The sequence below is a fragment of the Gopherus flavomarginatus genome, chromosome 5, assembly GCF_025201925.1.
Source record: "Gopherus flavomarginatus isolate rGopFla2 chromosome 5, rGopFla2.mat.asm, whole genome shotgun sequence".
Taxonomy (NCBI): Eukaryota; Metazoa; Chordata; order Testudines; family Testudinidae; genus Gopherus; species Gopherus flavomarginatus.
The window spans coordinates 100,591,568-100,605,911 of NC_066621.1; the positions used below are offsets into that span (position 1 = coordinate 100,591,568).

The window sequence follows — 14,344 nt, forward strand, 5'->3', positions numbered from 1 at the left end:
GAGGGATTGGAGCACATGCGGTTGTATCTTAGGGCTTGGCTGTAGACAATGGATCATGTGATGTGGTCTGAAAGCTCAAAGTTCAGCCACCAGGTTTGCTGTGACATTATTGGGGATGCTGTTCTTGATGGTTTGTAGTCCATCTTTGTGTGGAATGTTGTTGTAGAGGGCTTCTACATCCATAGTGGCCAGGATGGTGTTCTCTGGAAGATCACCAATGGATTGTAGTTTCCTCAGGAAGTCAATGGTGTCTCAAAGATAGCAGGGAGTGCTGGTAGCATAGGGCCTGAGGAGAGAGTCCACGTAGCCAGACAGTCCTGCTGTCAGGGTGCCAATGCTTGAGATGATGAGGCATCCAAGATTTCCAGGTTTATGAATCTTGAGTAGCAGATGGAATACACCTGGTCGGGGATTTAGGGGTGTGTCTATGTAGATTTGTTCCAGTGCTTCTTCCAGGAATTTCTTGAGCAGATGGTGCAGTTTCCTTTGGTACCCCTCAGTGGGATCAGAATTTATTTTTGGAAACACAAAAACATGATTTTCTTGAAAGGAAATATTTGAAATTAACATTCTTTTTAGTTTCACCATAGCAGTGGTGAAACTGACAAGAATGTCAAGTTTTCTCAGCTGCTGCCTGGGCTCTCCAGAACAGATCAGGTGTGTCTAGCAGAGTGTCCTCCTAATCCCCAGAAAACTGATTCTCCGTGTTTTTGCCCAGCCAGTCCCAATCTCTCCATTTTTTGTGTCCCAATCTGTTTCTTGGTGTGGAACATGCTCACTTGCTCTGTGGTGATGGCACCATGCACTGTCCAATCACATGTAGGAGCTGTGAGGGAATAAGTGCACACAGACTCTGTGGAGATTTTAGCTGCTAAACCCTAAGAAGTCTCTGCTGAGCGTGTGTGGACTGAAATTTTTCAAAGATTTGTAACTTGGCCCAACAATAAAAGGTACATTCCTGACAAAAAGCCCACTCCTTTCAAGTTCCTGCTCCAATGTGTGGGAATAGTAGAGCTTCTCACCAAAAAGGTCACCAGAATTTTGTTAACATTACAGAACATATTTTCCCAGAGCCTCATTCTCAGAAATAGTTGAACTATTTTGGCTGAAACTTTCCAAAAAATCAGCTTGAAGTCTGGGAAATTTCAGACCAAACAGTTATATTTAGGCAAGGTTATGAGTAGGTGAAAATAGAGTCTTATACTGGGAAGTGTCTTGCAATGTTAATAATAGGCAGTGCTACCAGCCCCGCATATAATATGTATAAAATTGGGTTTGGAATGGTAAAGCAGTATATTCAATGTAAATCATGCTGCAAGTATACCAGGATTCAAATTTATGTATGTATAAAACTATATAGTAGTTCCTATAATCCATATATAGATGATGTACAATAATTATAAGAGTTTACAGGGCTTTAAAATCTGTGCTACTTTCATAAATGCTCAGAGGGTCTAAGACATTCAAATCACACAAAAAAGTAAGAGAAAAACAGTAAGAAAATAATGTTCACCCAAAAGCTTGATTGACAAAAAAGGCTTTTGGTGTGTGATCTGAAGTTTGCTAGACTTGGGACTCTGGTAGGTCATCAGGAGAAGTATTTTACTGTAATTCCAATCTGATCATATATTTGCTGCCATCTTATATTTTCATACTTTCTTTTAAATAGTCTGTAACCTCACTAAGTGCTTCAGGAACTCAAGAGGAGATAGAAAATACAAACAAATTTTTAGCTTTGACCTCCTCATTGCAGGAGACCGTTGGTAAGTAAGTAAAACAGGTAAATGATAAATATCTCATAAGATTATTTTATATGTTGATTATAGCTGTATTTCTGTAAGTTCTAAGTTGTCACTACTATTAAAATAGAATAAAATGTTTTCCATAACAAGTGCAGTTTTAAACTTTTATTATTAAAATAGTCCTTACACTTAAAAACTTGTAAAGACAATTTTTCTAAACCTCAAACTGAGTAAAAAGTACTTCACAAGGCAGTATTGCTTTACAGATTTTTGTTTGCAATAATTCTGCGGTATTTCAAATGACTGGGTAGCCTTGAAGGTTTAACTAAGTAGAAGCAAGGTAGGAAAAATGTGAATAACTTATGTCTGTGATAGATAAATCAGGGCTGATGTTAGAAAAAAAATTCTAAGCTGCTTTATTGACTGAGTTGGCAAACCCCATTTTATTTAAATCCGTGCAGAATCCTGTATGTGTCTTCAGAATCTAACTACTGGCAATTTTATCTTCATTTTTTATCCCTCTCATTTACATTTTGACCTTTGATCCCTAACCATTCAGCCTTATCTGGAAATTCATCAGCAAAGCTAAACATTTTTAAAAGGCGCTATCCAGCAGAGCAGTTATATGGTCTCCTGCAGTGTGAGGCTGTGGCTATAACTATCCTATTGAAAAGGGAGGTTGGCCAAGCAGATGCTCTGAATACTGCTGCTTCTGCTTCTCAGAAGGAATGACATTAAAGCACTGCAGAAAGAAATCTGGAAAATAAGTGGGCTGCTTTACTGAAAGCAAGGATATTTAACCCACAGCCTATAACACTCTTTACCTGGCTACTCCTGAACATTTCAAATGGAACTGGAATTCCAGTGCTTTGAGATGCTATCGTATAGCACGCTAAGTAAACCTCTGATTGCAACAATAATCAGGTTCAGAGTTTCAAAAATATATCTTAATGAATTTTAACATTCTGGTTATTAAATCCAAGGTCAGGCAACTTTTTGAAGTCACATACAGCGTTCTGCGGGTTAGTTGGCTATGCAGCGTTGTTGCAAAGAATAATTAAAAAATAACACTTTTGCATTTAAAATGCAGCAAATACACCTGCTTTGCTCTTACCACCTTTAATTTTGACTGTGCTTTGCACCGAATTACTTTGGCAATGCTTATACTGCTCTCAAATTTATTAATTGTTTTGTTCAGCTTTTAAACACAGACTTTTTCTTTTTGGTTGGGGAAAGATTTCTTGGAGTACAAATTTTTGACCTCTGTAATCTAAGAAAGTATTTCAACCTCTTAAATAAAAGAATTACCAAAAGTTGTAGGTAGAATTTTGATTCTCACCACCTCATGCACTCCAAACTTAAAAATATTATATTATTGGCTGTTACAAAATTTAATGAGAGAATCTTTACTTAGAATCATCTTTCTATCAGAAAGGTTTTTTGTATAGTTGTCTGACCATTAACGTCAGACCTGTTGTGACTTTGTGTAGTTTTATAACTGAATTATACCATTCTGTGTTGGACTTTTTGAAAATGGTAAAGAAGTATACACAGGAGAAGAGGATTTTTACATCAATAACTGCATAACATTTATTTAGTTTACTGTTCAGGGGCAAAAATCACAAGATTTACAAATCAGCTTTACAGTAATTTAAAACTGTCCAGTAGGTGTCAGCATCTAATAAAAAGAATACTAGGTCTCTTAACCTTTAAAATATGGAAAGAAAATTTGTTTATGAGGTTATTCTTAACAAACTCCACACTGCACTTCCTTTTTCTTTTCAAAGGTAACTACTGCTGTATGGGTCATGTGGATTTTGGTGCATGGCACCAGGACAGCTCTGTGCATAGTGTAGATATTTTCCAGGGTCCTCCTTGCCTCAAGCTTTTATGTAGAATGTTAACATTTTTCGTTCATCAGGTCATTTTGTATGATTGGCAGCAGAGGAACTTTCCCTGGTTGAAAATAAAGAACTGAACAAAATTAACTTTGTCTTTTAGCGCTTGAATATTTAGCTTTTATTTTATTTGATGACAACAAATGATGCAAGGAAAATGGTTTGAAAATGGTCTCTTTTGAAAAGAGTTATTAGAGTATCAGATGCTAGCTACATCTACAAAATCACTTATATCCATCCACTTGTGTCTCAACCTCTTTAGCCGCAGAAACACATTTGCCCTAATTGTGGCAGAAATTAGACTTTGCAGCTATAAAACTCTCATTCAGTTGTTGCTAAATGACAATCATCATCATGCTTTCAGTTGAGAAGGATAGTATTAATTTGTTTAGTTCATATTAGTTATAGCTCTCAAATGTATGGGGAATCCTTACAGTATATGCTCTTTAAGTGTGCACAGATTGCAGAGCAGCCAGTGAGGGGCTTCTCCTTAACCTGCACTCCCTGGCTAATTCTTGCCAGGAGCCTTACTAACACTTGGAGTATTTAAAGCAGCTCTGAAGCACTGGGATGTTTGGCTCCCATTTCTCCCAGATCACACTCCTGACAGAGGCCAGTTGGATTTCTGACAACTTGGGCACAGCTAGACACCCGCTGTGAAAATCCCTTGGGCACTTAACTTTAAATTGAACCGCTAGATGATTCCCCAAATGGCTATTCATGTCTACTGAAGCTTTTGAACATTTTGTCCTTAGGCTGTATCACTTATGTATAATTACCAGCCCTATAGAAGCCTGCAAATGCAACAGAAGAAAAAATAAATGTGTAATCCCATTTACTCAAAACCTCTATCAGACTTCATAGACACATCAGAAGTGGTATACATTTTGATATTTTCTTCCAATCTTACTTGCCCTTGTTCATAATGATTCTTTTACTCACAGATTGACTCTCTTACTCACCTCTCATCTTTTCTTTTGCTCCATCTATTCTATCTCTTGTAAAATGTTTTATTGTATTGTTGTAACTACTTGAAGAAAACCAATAATAAACTTCTATGACTCTTGTGTATCAAACTTGGAGAAATGTATATAAATCATACTGTTAAGTCACAAAAATCTGCTTTAAATAAATATTCAGCAATTATTCAGTACACTTCTAATTAACAGATCCTTCCCATTCTGAAGAAGATGAAATATTTATTTCAGTATTTCACACACAAATTAATTCAGAAGATTACGGCCGCAATGAAAAGCAGGCTGTACAGGGTAAGCCCTTATTACAGTCCTATAATTATGTAATGAGCTTTTGTATTCTGGATTTGAATGAGTAAAATGTTCCAAAACATCAAGGCTGAAAGGGAAGCATTGTGTGCCAAATAGATGTTGGAAACATAACATAACCCATAATGTATGTAATATAAATAGGTAATACAAGCTTACACTCTGACTGAAAAAATTAGGAGTTTATCAACAATGTGGTTCTTTTTGGAAATTGTATAAAATGTATCTCTGTTATTAATCTAATGCTGATAATCATAGGATCGTAGAAATGTGTAGCTAAAAGAGTCTTCTAGAAGTATCAAGTCCAGGCCCTGCACTGAGGCACCACCAGTTAAAACCTAGACCATCTGTGACAGGTATTTGTCTAACCTGTTCTTAAAACTCAATGATGGTGATTCCACAACCTCCATGGAAGCCTATTCCAGAGTTTTAATATCGAACATAAATCTTCCTTGCTGTAGATTAAAATCTTTACTTCTTGTCCTAATTCCAGTGGACATAGAGAACAATTGATCACCATCCTCTTTATAACAGCCCTGAACATGTCTGAAGACTTTTAGCAGGTCCCCCCTCAGTCTTCTTTTTTCATGACTAAATATGCCCATTTTTTTTTTAACATTTCTTCCTAGGTCAGGCTTTCTAAAGCTTTTCTCATTTTTGTTGTTCTCCTCTGGATTCTCTCCAATTTGTCCAGATATTTCCTGAAGTGTGGTGCCCAAAATACTCCCACTGTGGCTTCACCAGTGCTGAGTAGAGCAGGGCAATTACCTCCTGTGTCTTACATATGATGCTCCTGTTAAAACATCCCAGAATATTAGCCGCCTTTGCAATTGCATCATGGTGTTGATTCATATTCAGTTTGTGAGGCACTGTAACCTCCACTTGTTTTTATTGAATGTCATCTTGTTGAATTCAGACCAATTCTCCAGTTTTCAAGGTCATTTTGAATTCTTATCCTGTCCTCCAAAGGGCTTGAAACCCCTCTCAACTTGATGTCATCTGCAGATTTTATAAGCATACTTTCCACTCCCATGTGGAATCCAGCTATATACTATCTGCCACCTAGTTTGATCAAACCATTGATAACTACACTTTTGAGTATGGTCTTTCAAATAGTTGTTCTCCAGCCTTATAGTAATTTTATCTAGATCATATTTCTCTAGTTTGCTTTTGAGAATGTCACGTGGAACTGTGTCTAAAGCCTTACTGAAATCAAGATATATCACCTGTACTGCTTCCCCCCAATTCACTGGGCCAGTAACTCTGTCAAAGAAGGAAATTAGGTTGGTTTTGTATGATTTGTTCTTGACCAGTCCATGGTGGTTATTCCTTATAATCCTGTTATCCTCTGGGTGCTTACAACAAATTGATTGTTTAATAATTTGTTCCAGTTAGGCTGACTGGTCTGTAATTCTCAGGTCCTCTTTGTTTCTCTTTTGAAAGATAGGTACTATGTTTGTCCCTCTCCAGTCCTCTGGCACCTCACCTGTCCTCCATGAGTTCTCAAAGATAATTGCTAATGCTTCAGATATTGCTTCAGCTAGTTCTTTAAGTAACTAAAGTGAATTTAATCAGGCCCTGACAGCTTGAATACATCACTTACTATGAGGCATCATCTTCCCTTACGTGTACAATTATTAGGCCTATGCTCAAGAAACCATCTCTCAAATCTGGCAGTTGATGCAAAATGCAGTATTACCCAGTCTCTGATGTTCCTATTTTGGGTCAGGGTTCTCTGGGCCTGTTTGACATCTTCAGACTTCCTTAATCTCCTTTAGTTTAGTGTTTTTTTGTTTTTGTTTTGTTTTCTATTAAACTGATTATGGTACAGACTGCACTTGTCTTGATGTTTGAGGATCTCCTGACAAAGATCAGACATCCTTGCTAGTTCTTTTAGGTTTGTCTGTTGTTTAGATGCTATTGCTTATGATACTATTGTGGCACTATTGAGAATACTTCAACCTCTCTGGCCAGTAACAGACCTGAAGGTGGCAATTTTGCAACAGAAAGACTTCAAAAACAGACTCCAACGAGAAACTGCTGAGCTTGAATTGATTTGCAAATTAGATACCATTAACTCTGGTTTGAATAGAGACTGGGAATTGCGGAGTCATTACACTACTTGAATCTATTTCCTTATGATAACTGTCCTTACACCTCTTGTCAACTGTCTGTAATTGACCATCTTGATTATCACTACAAAAGTTTTTTTCCTGCTGATAACAAGTCATCTTAATTAATTAGCCTCTTAGAGCTGGTATGGCATCTTCGCTGTATGTATATATATACTCTTCTTATATGTTCCATTTTATGCATCCGAAGAAGTGGGCTGTAGCCCACAAAAATTTATGCTCAAATAAATTTGTTAGTCTCTAAGATGCCACAAGTACTCCTGTTCTTTTGATGGATACAGACTAACACGACTGCTACTCTTAAACCTGTCATTATTGTGGCAGGCATCAGTCCAGATTGAGTTGTGTTTCAGTGTCTGTATTCTTCCATCTGTATGAGATTCCAGTGGGTGGCATTAGACCGTTGCTCATTTACTCAAAAGGTTATTTTCAGCATGTGTACATGACCACTTGGGCAGTAGTGAAATGTTTTAAGTTGCCGTTGCCACCAGTATGCCAGTGATGCTCAGCTCTGCAAGCATATTATGTGATTCAAAGTAACCTGGTTTCTTGGTGACTGGCCAAGATGGGGGATTGGATGAGAGGGACTTGGCTAGAGATCATTCACAACAGGAGAGATGAGGTGTGTGTTTGTGGGGGGTGGGAACGCACTAAGGAGGAGGTGATATTTGCTGTTTCTACTTAGGCTTCTTGTTATTGTGGATTGGTTTGTAATCTTGAGGTCTGTTGCATTCTTGGCTGCTACTTGGGTTCCCAGGTAGGAGCCAAAATAAGCCTTGAGCCAGTAAAGCAGAGAAGGCTGTGCTTGACTATAAATACTTGCGTAGTCCCATTAATGGGACTATTTATGTGCTTTATTTTACATTTAATCCAGTTTCATGCTCTGCTCGATTGGGGCCATAGTCTCTTTCCTCTGGTCCAGACATCAGGTTGCAGTCTTTCCTCTTTGATGCATTCCTTGCCACAATTATCCATGTCTCTGTCATTCTGCATTAGATGTTCTATGTGAGTCTACCTTTGAGGCCATTCAGACTTCGGCTAGCACAGAATGCGGTGTTAAGCGGTGTTTCTTATGTGACGCTTATTACACCTGTGCTCATAGACTGGATTGGCTTCAGGATGCAATGCAAAGTGTTCATTTTTATCTATAAAACCCTGCATACTCTGGTTCCTGGTTAGCTTCAAGGTAATGTCTCTCCTATGCTCTGTGATAGTAATTAAGATAGTTTGGGATGCTTTTTCCTAATAGGCCCTAGATTTGAACCCTGGTGGGTTGGAGGCAATTTTTCTTCAAGGGGGAGACCCTCCACTTGGGAATTCACCTCCTTCATTGGTATTTGCACAGCCAGAGTTTGTTTGACCATAAAGAACATTGCACAGCCTCTGTATATACCAAGGCTTGGTCTACACTATGGGGTTAGGTTGAGTTTAGCCACGTTAGGTTGATTTTAAAATGAATGCGTCCACATAACCAACCCCATTCTGTCGACTTAAAGGGCTCTTAAAATCGACTTCTGTACTCCTCGCCCAATGAGGGGTTTAGCGCTAAAATCGACCTTGCTGGGTCGAATTTGGGTAGTGTGGACACAAATTAATGGTACTGACCTCTGGGAGCTATTCCAGAGTGCTCTGTGACCACTCTGGACAGCACTTTGAACTGCGATGCACTAACCAGGTACACAAGAAAAGCTCCGGGAACTTTTGAATTTAATTTCCTGTTTGATCAGCGTGGCGAACTCAGCAGCACTCAGCAGCACAGGTGACCATGCAGTCTCACCAGAATCATAGAGTGTAGATTGTTTCTATGCTCCCTCTATTATCTCTGTCCCTGAGGTTATTGCAGATTAGAATGAGAAAAAAACGCACTCGCAATTACGTTTTCCGAGCTCATGCAGTCCTCTCGCACTGATAGGGCACAATTTAATGCATGGAAGCATTCAGTGGCAGAGGCCAGGAAAGAATTAAGTGAGCACTAAGAGCGGAGGCAGGACACAATGCTGAGCAGCAAGAGCACAGACCCCCGCTACATCCACTGTATAACCGCCTACCCTCCTCCCTATGTTCCATAACCTCCTCACCCAGACGCCCAAGAATGTGGGGGTGGGAGGAAGGCTCTGGGCACCCAGCCACTCCACTCCAGAGGATGGCCCAAGCAACAGAAGGCTATCATTCAACAGTTTGATTTTTAGTGTGGCTACAATAAGCAATGAGGCCGTGTCCTTCCCTCCTTCCCCACCTCACCTGGGCTACCTTATCCATGATCTCATTTTTTTTAATTAATAAAGAAAGAATGCGTGGTTTCAAAACAATAGTTACTTTATTTCGAAAGCAGGAGGGTGGTTGGCTTACAGGGAATTAAAATCAACAAAGGGGGCAGGTTTGCATCAAGGAGAAACACACACAACTGTCACACTGTATCCTGGCCAGTCATGAAGCTGGTTTTCAAAGCCTCTCTGATGCGCAGCATGCCTTCCTGTTCTCTTCTAATTGCCCTGGTGCCTGGCTGCTCAAAATTGGATGCCAGACGATTTGCCTCAACCTCCCATCCCGCCATAAATGTTTCCCCCTTACTCTCACAGATATTATGGCACACACAGGAAGCAGCAATAAAAATGGGAATGTTGGTTGTGCTGAGGTCTGACCTAGTCAGCAAACAGCGCCGTGAGCTTTTAAAGTGCGTGATGGTGAGCTGAGTGGGCTCCATGCTTGCTGTGGTATGGCATCTGCATGGGTAACCCAGGAAAAAAGGCGCGAAACAATTGATAGCCGTTGCTTTCACAGAGGGAGGGGCAACTGATGACATGTACCTAAAACCACCCACGACAATGTTTTTGCCCCATCAGCCATTGGGAGCTCAACCCAGAATTCCAATGGGTGGCAGAGACTGCGGGAATTGTGGGATAGCTACCCACTGTGCACTGCTCCATAAGTTGATGCTAGCCACGGTAGTGAGGATGCACTCTGCCAACTTAATACGCTTAGTGGGGACATACACAATCGACTGTATAAAATAGATGTCTAAAAATCGACTTCTATAAAATCGATTTAATTTCGTAGTGTAGACATACACTAAGACTTCTGTGTGGAGGAGTGGGTAGAACATCTTTTATGATCCAGTGATCTTTCTTTTAATTGCCTTTTTTGGTCAGATTGCATATTCTTTAACTTGGATACTTTTAAATGTAATGTATGTGCTCCTAGAGGCTGCGATAGTTAATCTTTTTATAAATCCAATGATAAGCACATTCTAGTTTTATAATCAAATAATCCCCAAACTTGTGTCTAACCCCAGGATCAAAGAAAAAAAAAGAGAGAACTATTATGCATGCAGGAGAACAGATCAATTTGTGAGATTTGTAGGACATTAAATGTGATTGTTTAGTTTTGTCATTTATAAATGTTGGGAATCTGGATCATTCCAAAGTCATGAAAGAATTACCACTTTAAAATTATTAGAAATCTCTGAATGGCACATACCATATATTGTCTTTTCATATGGCCTTTGGAGAAACTATTCAGAAAACATTAAATCTGAAAATAGCTTGAGGGTGAATTAAATGTTCAGTGTGCTACTTTCTAAATAATCTGATCTGTTTATAAGAATATATCTTTAAATGTAATGATCACACATAATATATTTAAGACTGTTACTAAGAAACCATGTTCGTTTCATAACTTGCAGAGATTTAAGGTGAGTTTTAAAACAAAAATTGTTACAACAAGGGACTGTAAAACATCAAAGACCTCATCTGTTTTTCAGCTGTTTCATTTAAGAAATCTGCTTGAAATATCCCCAAACAGTTGCATGCTTTCCCAAAAAATCACCACTTAATTTATCTAATACTGGTGATATAGTTCAAACAGTAAGAGGTTTAAAAAGAATGGGTTTAAAATCATGGCAATGTGTTTAACATTTTTGAGGTCAGATCTCCATAAAAAATATTTTGGCCTTCACAAAACTATAATCTTATATAAGAAATAACTTTGCTAAATGGGCACCCTGAACAACTTGCATTTACCACATTTAACTGTTGAAATGGTTATGATAATAGTTTCTAATGGTAAATATAAGTAATACTTCCAATACTATAAATATAATAAATAATAATGAAAATAGTAATTATTGATTTTGTCTATTGGAGAGGCAACAGTCACATTTTTGCAACTGTTTTTTTTTTAACTACAGACCATCTAAATGAAATTGAAACAAGTGGCTCACTGAAAGTAACAGGAAAAACACACCATAAAAGTGACACCAGAAGTAAAAATACTCAAGATTTTATTAAAAAGAACATCGAGGTATGTGTTAAGGCCTAAAATTACTAAAAGATTAGGGAGTTACTCATGTATACTAAATGCATTGCCAAAAAAAAAAAAATGACAGTGTATACACACTTCTACAAATAGGTTGGTTTCTTGATCAAGACACGTCCCATTATTAACTCTGTAAAAGTTAATCAGGATTAAATGAACATTATACTACAAAAATTTGTTGCTCATTGCAAAGTGCTGCTCAGTATTCATCCTTCACTGGTTGCCTAAATTTGCAAATTAGGTCCCCATTTCCCCATTTGCTTTTAGATGGTCATATAACAATGAGAAAGTTTATGTTTTCCAGTCTGTGCCTGGCCACAGCCCATACATTTTGTAGACAAGTACTTCTTTATAACCTGTTTCTAAAAAAAGAAAAAATGATGTTTGGTGTTCTTAAAAAATAATGGGTGGACACTGAATGACTTGAAATTCTCTATCTACAGAACAGTTATTGCCAAGGCTATGGCACAGCAACGTGTCCTATACCATTCAGCCAGTATTTCTCAACCCTGATGGAGAGGAGCACTTTACTGCTGACAGAGGGCAGTTTACTTTCCATGCATCATTTAGTTCTTGACCCATCTGCTAACATTCTCTGCAACAAGGTTGCCAGATGTGGTAGAGGTTTTTGATGTATGCACACTTCTGTGCCATGAACAGGAATAAGAATATTAATTTACTTCTTACAGGCCACTAGATTTGTGAGTGGTTTCGATCAGCTACATTTTAGGTTTTAACTAGTAGCACAGAAATTAAAACTTGTTTTCCATTATCAGCATTGTGAGCAAACCCAGTTTTATTGTTTTATTTTTAATGCTTTCTATCCATAAATACTTCAGCTGGCAAAGGGTTCAGGGAGCCAACTGGTTATGCTAGCAGAAGAGAAGAAAAGATTGGTTGAACTGTTGAAAGATATAGAAGACAATGGCAGTGAACTTCAAGGCATTGAGGTATGATGATTTTAATTTGCGCTGAGTCATGAGTGGACTTCCATGGATGTTTATGATGTGGCAAAGGAGGTAAACAGTGAGTTTACCTCAAAGCTTGCAGATGATACAAAATCAAAGTCCAAAGCAAACCGTGAAGAGTCACAAAAGAGTCTCACAAAACTGGGTGACAGGGCAACAAATGGCAGATGAAATTCAGTGTTGGTAAGTGCAAAGTAATGCATATTGGAATACATAATTTAACCTATGCATACAAAGTGATGGGGTCTGTATTAGCAGTTACCACTCAAGAAAGAGATCTTGGAGTTATTGTGGATTGTTCTCTGACAATATCTGCTCAATGTGCAGTGGCAATCAAAAAACCTAACCATGTTAGGAACCATTAGGAAGGGGATAGATAAGAAGACAGAAAATATCATAATGCCACTATGTAAACCCATGGTATACCTACCCCTTACATACTGCACCTAGTTCTGATTGCCTAATCTCAAAAAAGATGTATTAGAATTGGAAAAAGTACAGAAAAGGGCAACAAAAATTATTATGGGTACGGAACGGTTTTCATACAAGAAGAGGTTAAAAAGACTAGGGCTGTTCAGCTTAGAAAAGAGACAACTAAGGGGGGATAGGATAGAGCTCTATAAAATCATGAATGATGTGGGAAAAGTGTGTTATTTACATCTTCACAAAAAACAGGGGTCACCCAATGAAATTAAAAAGTGTCAGGTGAGTACTTCTTCACACAACACAATCACCCGGTGAAAATTGTTGCCAGGGGATGTTGTGAAGGTCTAAAGTATAACTGGGCTCAAAAAAGAATTAGGTAAGTTCACAGAGGCTAGGTCCATCAATGACTATTAGCCAAGATAGCCATGGATGCAACCCCACACTCTGGGTGTCCCTAAACCTCTGATTGCCCGAAGCTGAGACTAGATCACTCGATAAAGTGCCTTGTTCATTCTTTCTGAAGCATCTGGCACTGGCCAGCATTGGAAGATGGGACATTGGGCTAGATGGCCCACTAGTCTGACCCAATTATCAAACTGTAAATCTCTAGCTTTGTCTTTCTTTTCAGGTTTTACTACAGATTTAAGATAGTGGGTTTAAGGGAAAAAGTGTGATTTACACTATTTACTCTTTGTTTAGCTTCTGTAATTTTTTTAAATGTAAAGTTTCAAAGTTAATATATGATTGAGAAATCAGCGAACAGTGTTTTTCATCTCTTAATAGTATCAGATTCTACTACTTTTAAAAAATTTAGCTGAGTACTGTAAACTATTGTGCCATCTTTTGTTCTGGTAACACATTACCATCAATTTCCCTAAAGTTGAATATGACTGCATTAGGTGCACACCATGTTATGTTCATTGCTCAACAAGCGTTATGGGTAAGGAAGACAACAATGTTATATCCATTTGTGATGGGATCACCATAGAAGTTATAAGCATATACTGTCCTAATACCATCAATTGAATGGGAGTGAGGTTGAGATTAAGCAATGTCCAGAGGTATAACTGTGTTGAAGTTTATAAGCCAGGAACTTTCTAACAGTATTTTGCTGTGTTGTACCATCGAAACATTATAATGCCTTATATTTCTAATAGTGTAATGTTGTTGCGACATACCAGGCCATAATCCAGATCAGTAGGGGGATTTGTCACGCCTGTCCTGCAACATTGGGTGCCCTACAGTGTTTTACTGTAGTAGTTCCTATCTGGGCCGCTCACAAACAACCTTCTGGCATGCAAGCCACCTCCTGAGTGTCTACGTGTAAATGCAGCTGGCCATCTACACCCTGGCTCTCACCAGCCCCTTGGTTGTACTGCATAGTGACCTCAACCCACCCCCAGTCTGGGATCTTCCCCCAGAAATATATGTTGTTTACTGCCCAGCCATCTCCTGGACAGGACAAACATATGAAGCTGATTATTCTTTTAAGGAAATAATAAGCCATCTTGTTTTGAATAGAGTACCCAGACACTCCAATTTAAGCACACTTGGTTAGATAAAATAGTAAAATAAGTTTAT

The 14,344-nt window shown here is 38.4% G+C and overlaps 1 protein-coding gene across 2 annotated transcripts in view; it reads left to right on the forward strand.

Annotated features, from left to right (window-relative positions):
• FSIP1 (fibrous sheath interacting protein 1) overlaps window positions 1-14,344 on the forward strand; it is a 597,082-nt gene that overhangs the window by 440,001 nt on the left and 142,737 nt on the right. For both annotated transcript variants that reach the window (XM_050954839.1, XM_050954838.1), the window contains 4 exons: window positions 1,670-1,763; window positions 4,810-4,908; window positions 11,242-11,354; window positions 12,209-12,319. In XM_050954839.1, coding sequence (XP_050810796.1) covers window positions 1,670-1,763; window positions 4,810-4,908; window positions 11,242-11,354; window positions 12,209-12,319 — 417 coding nt within the window. The remainder of the gene's footprint in view (window positions 1-1,669; window positions 1,764-4,809; window positions 4,909-11,241; window positions 11,355-12,208; window positions 12,320-14,344) is intronic.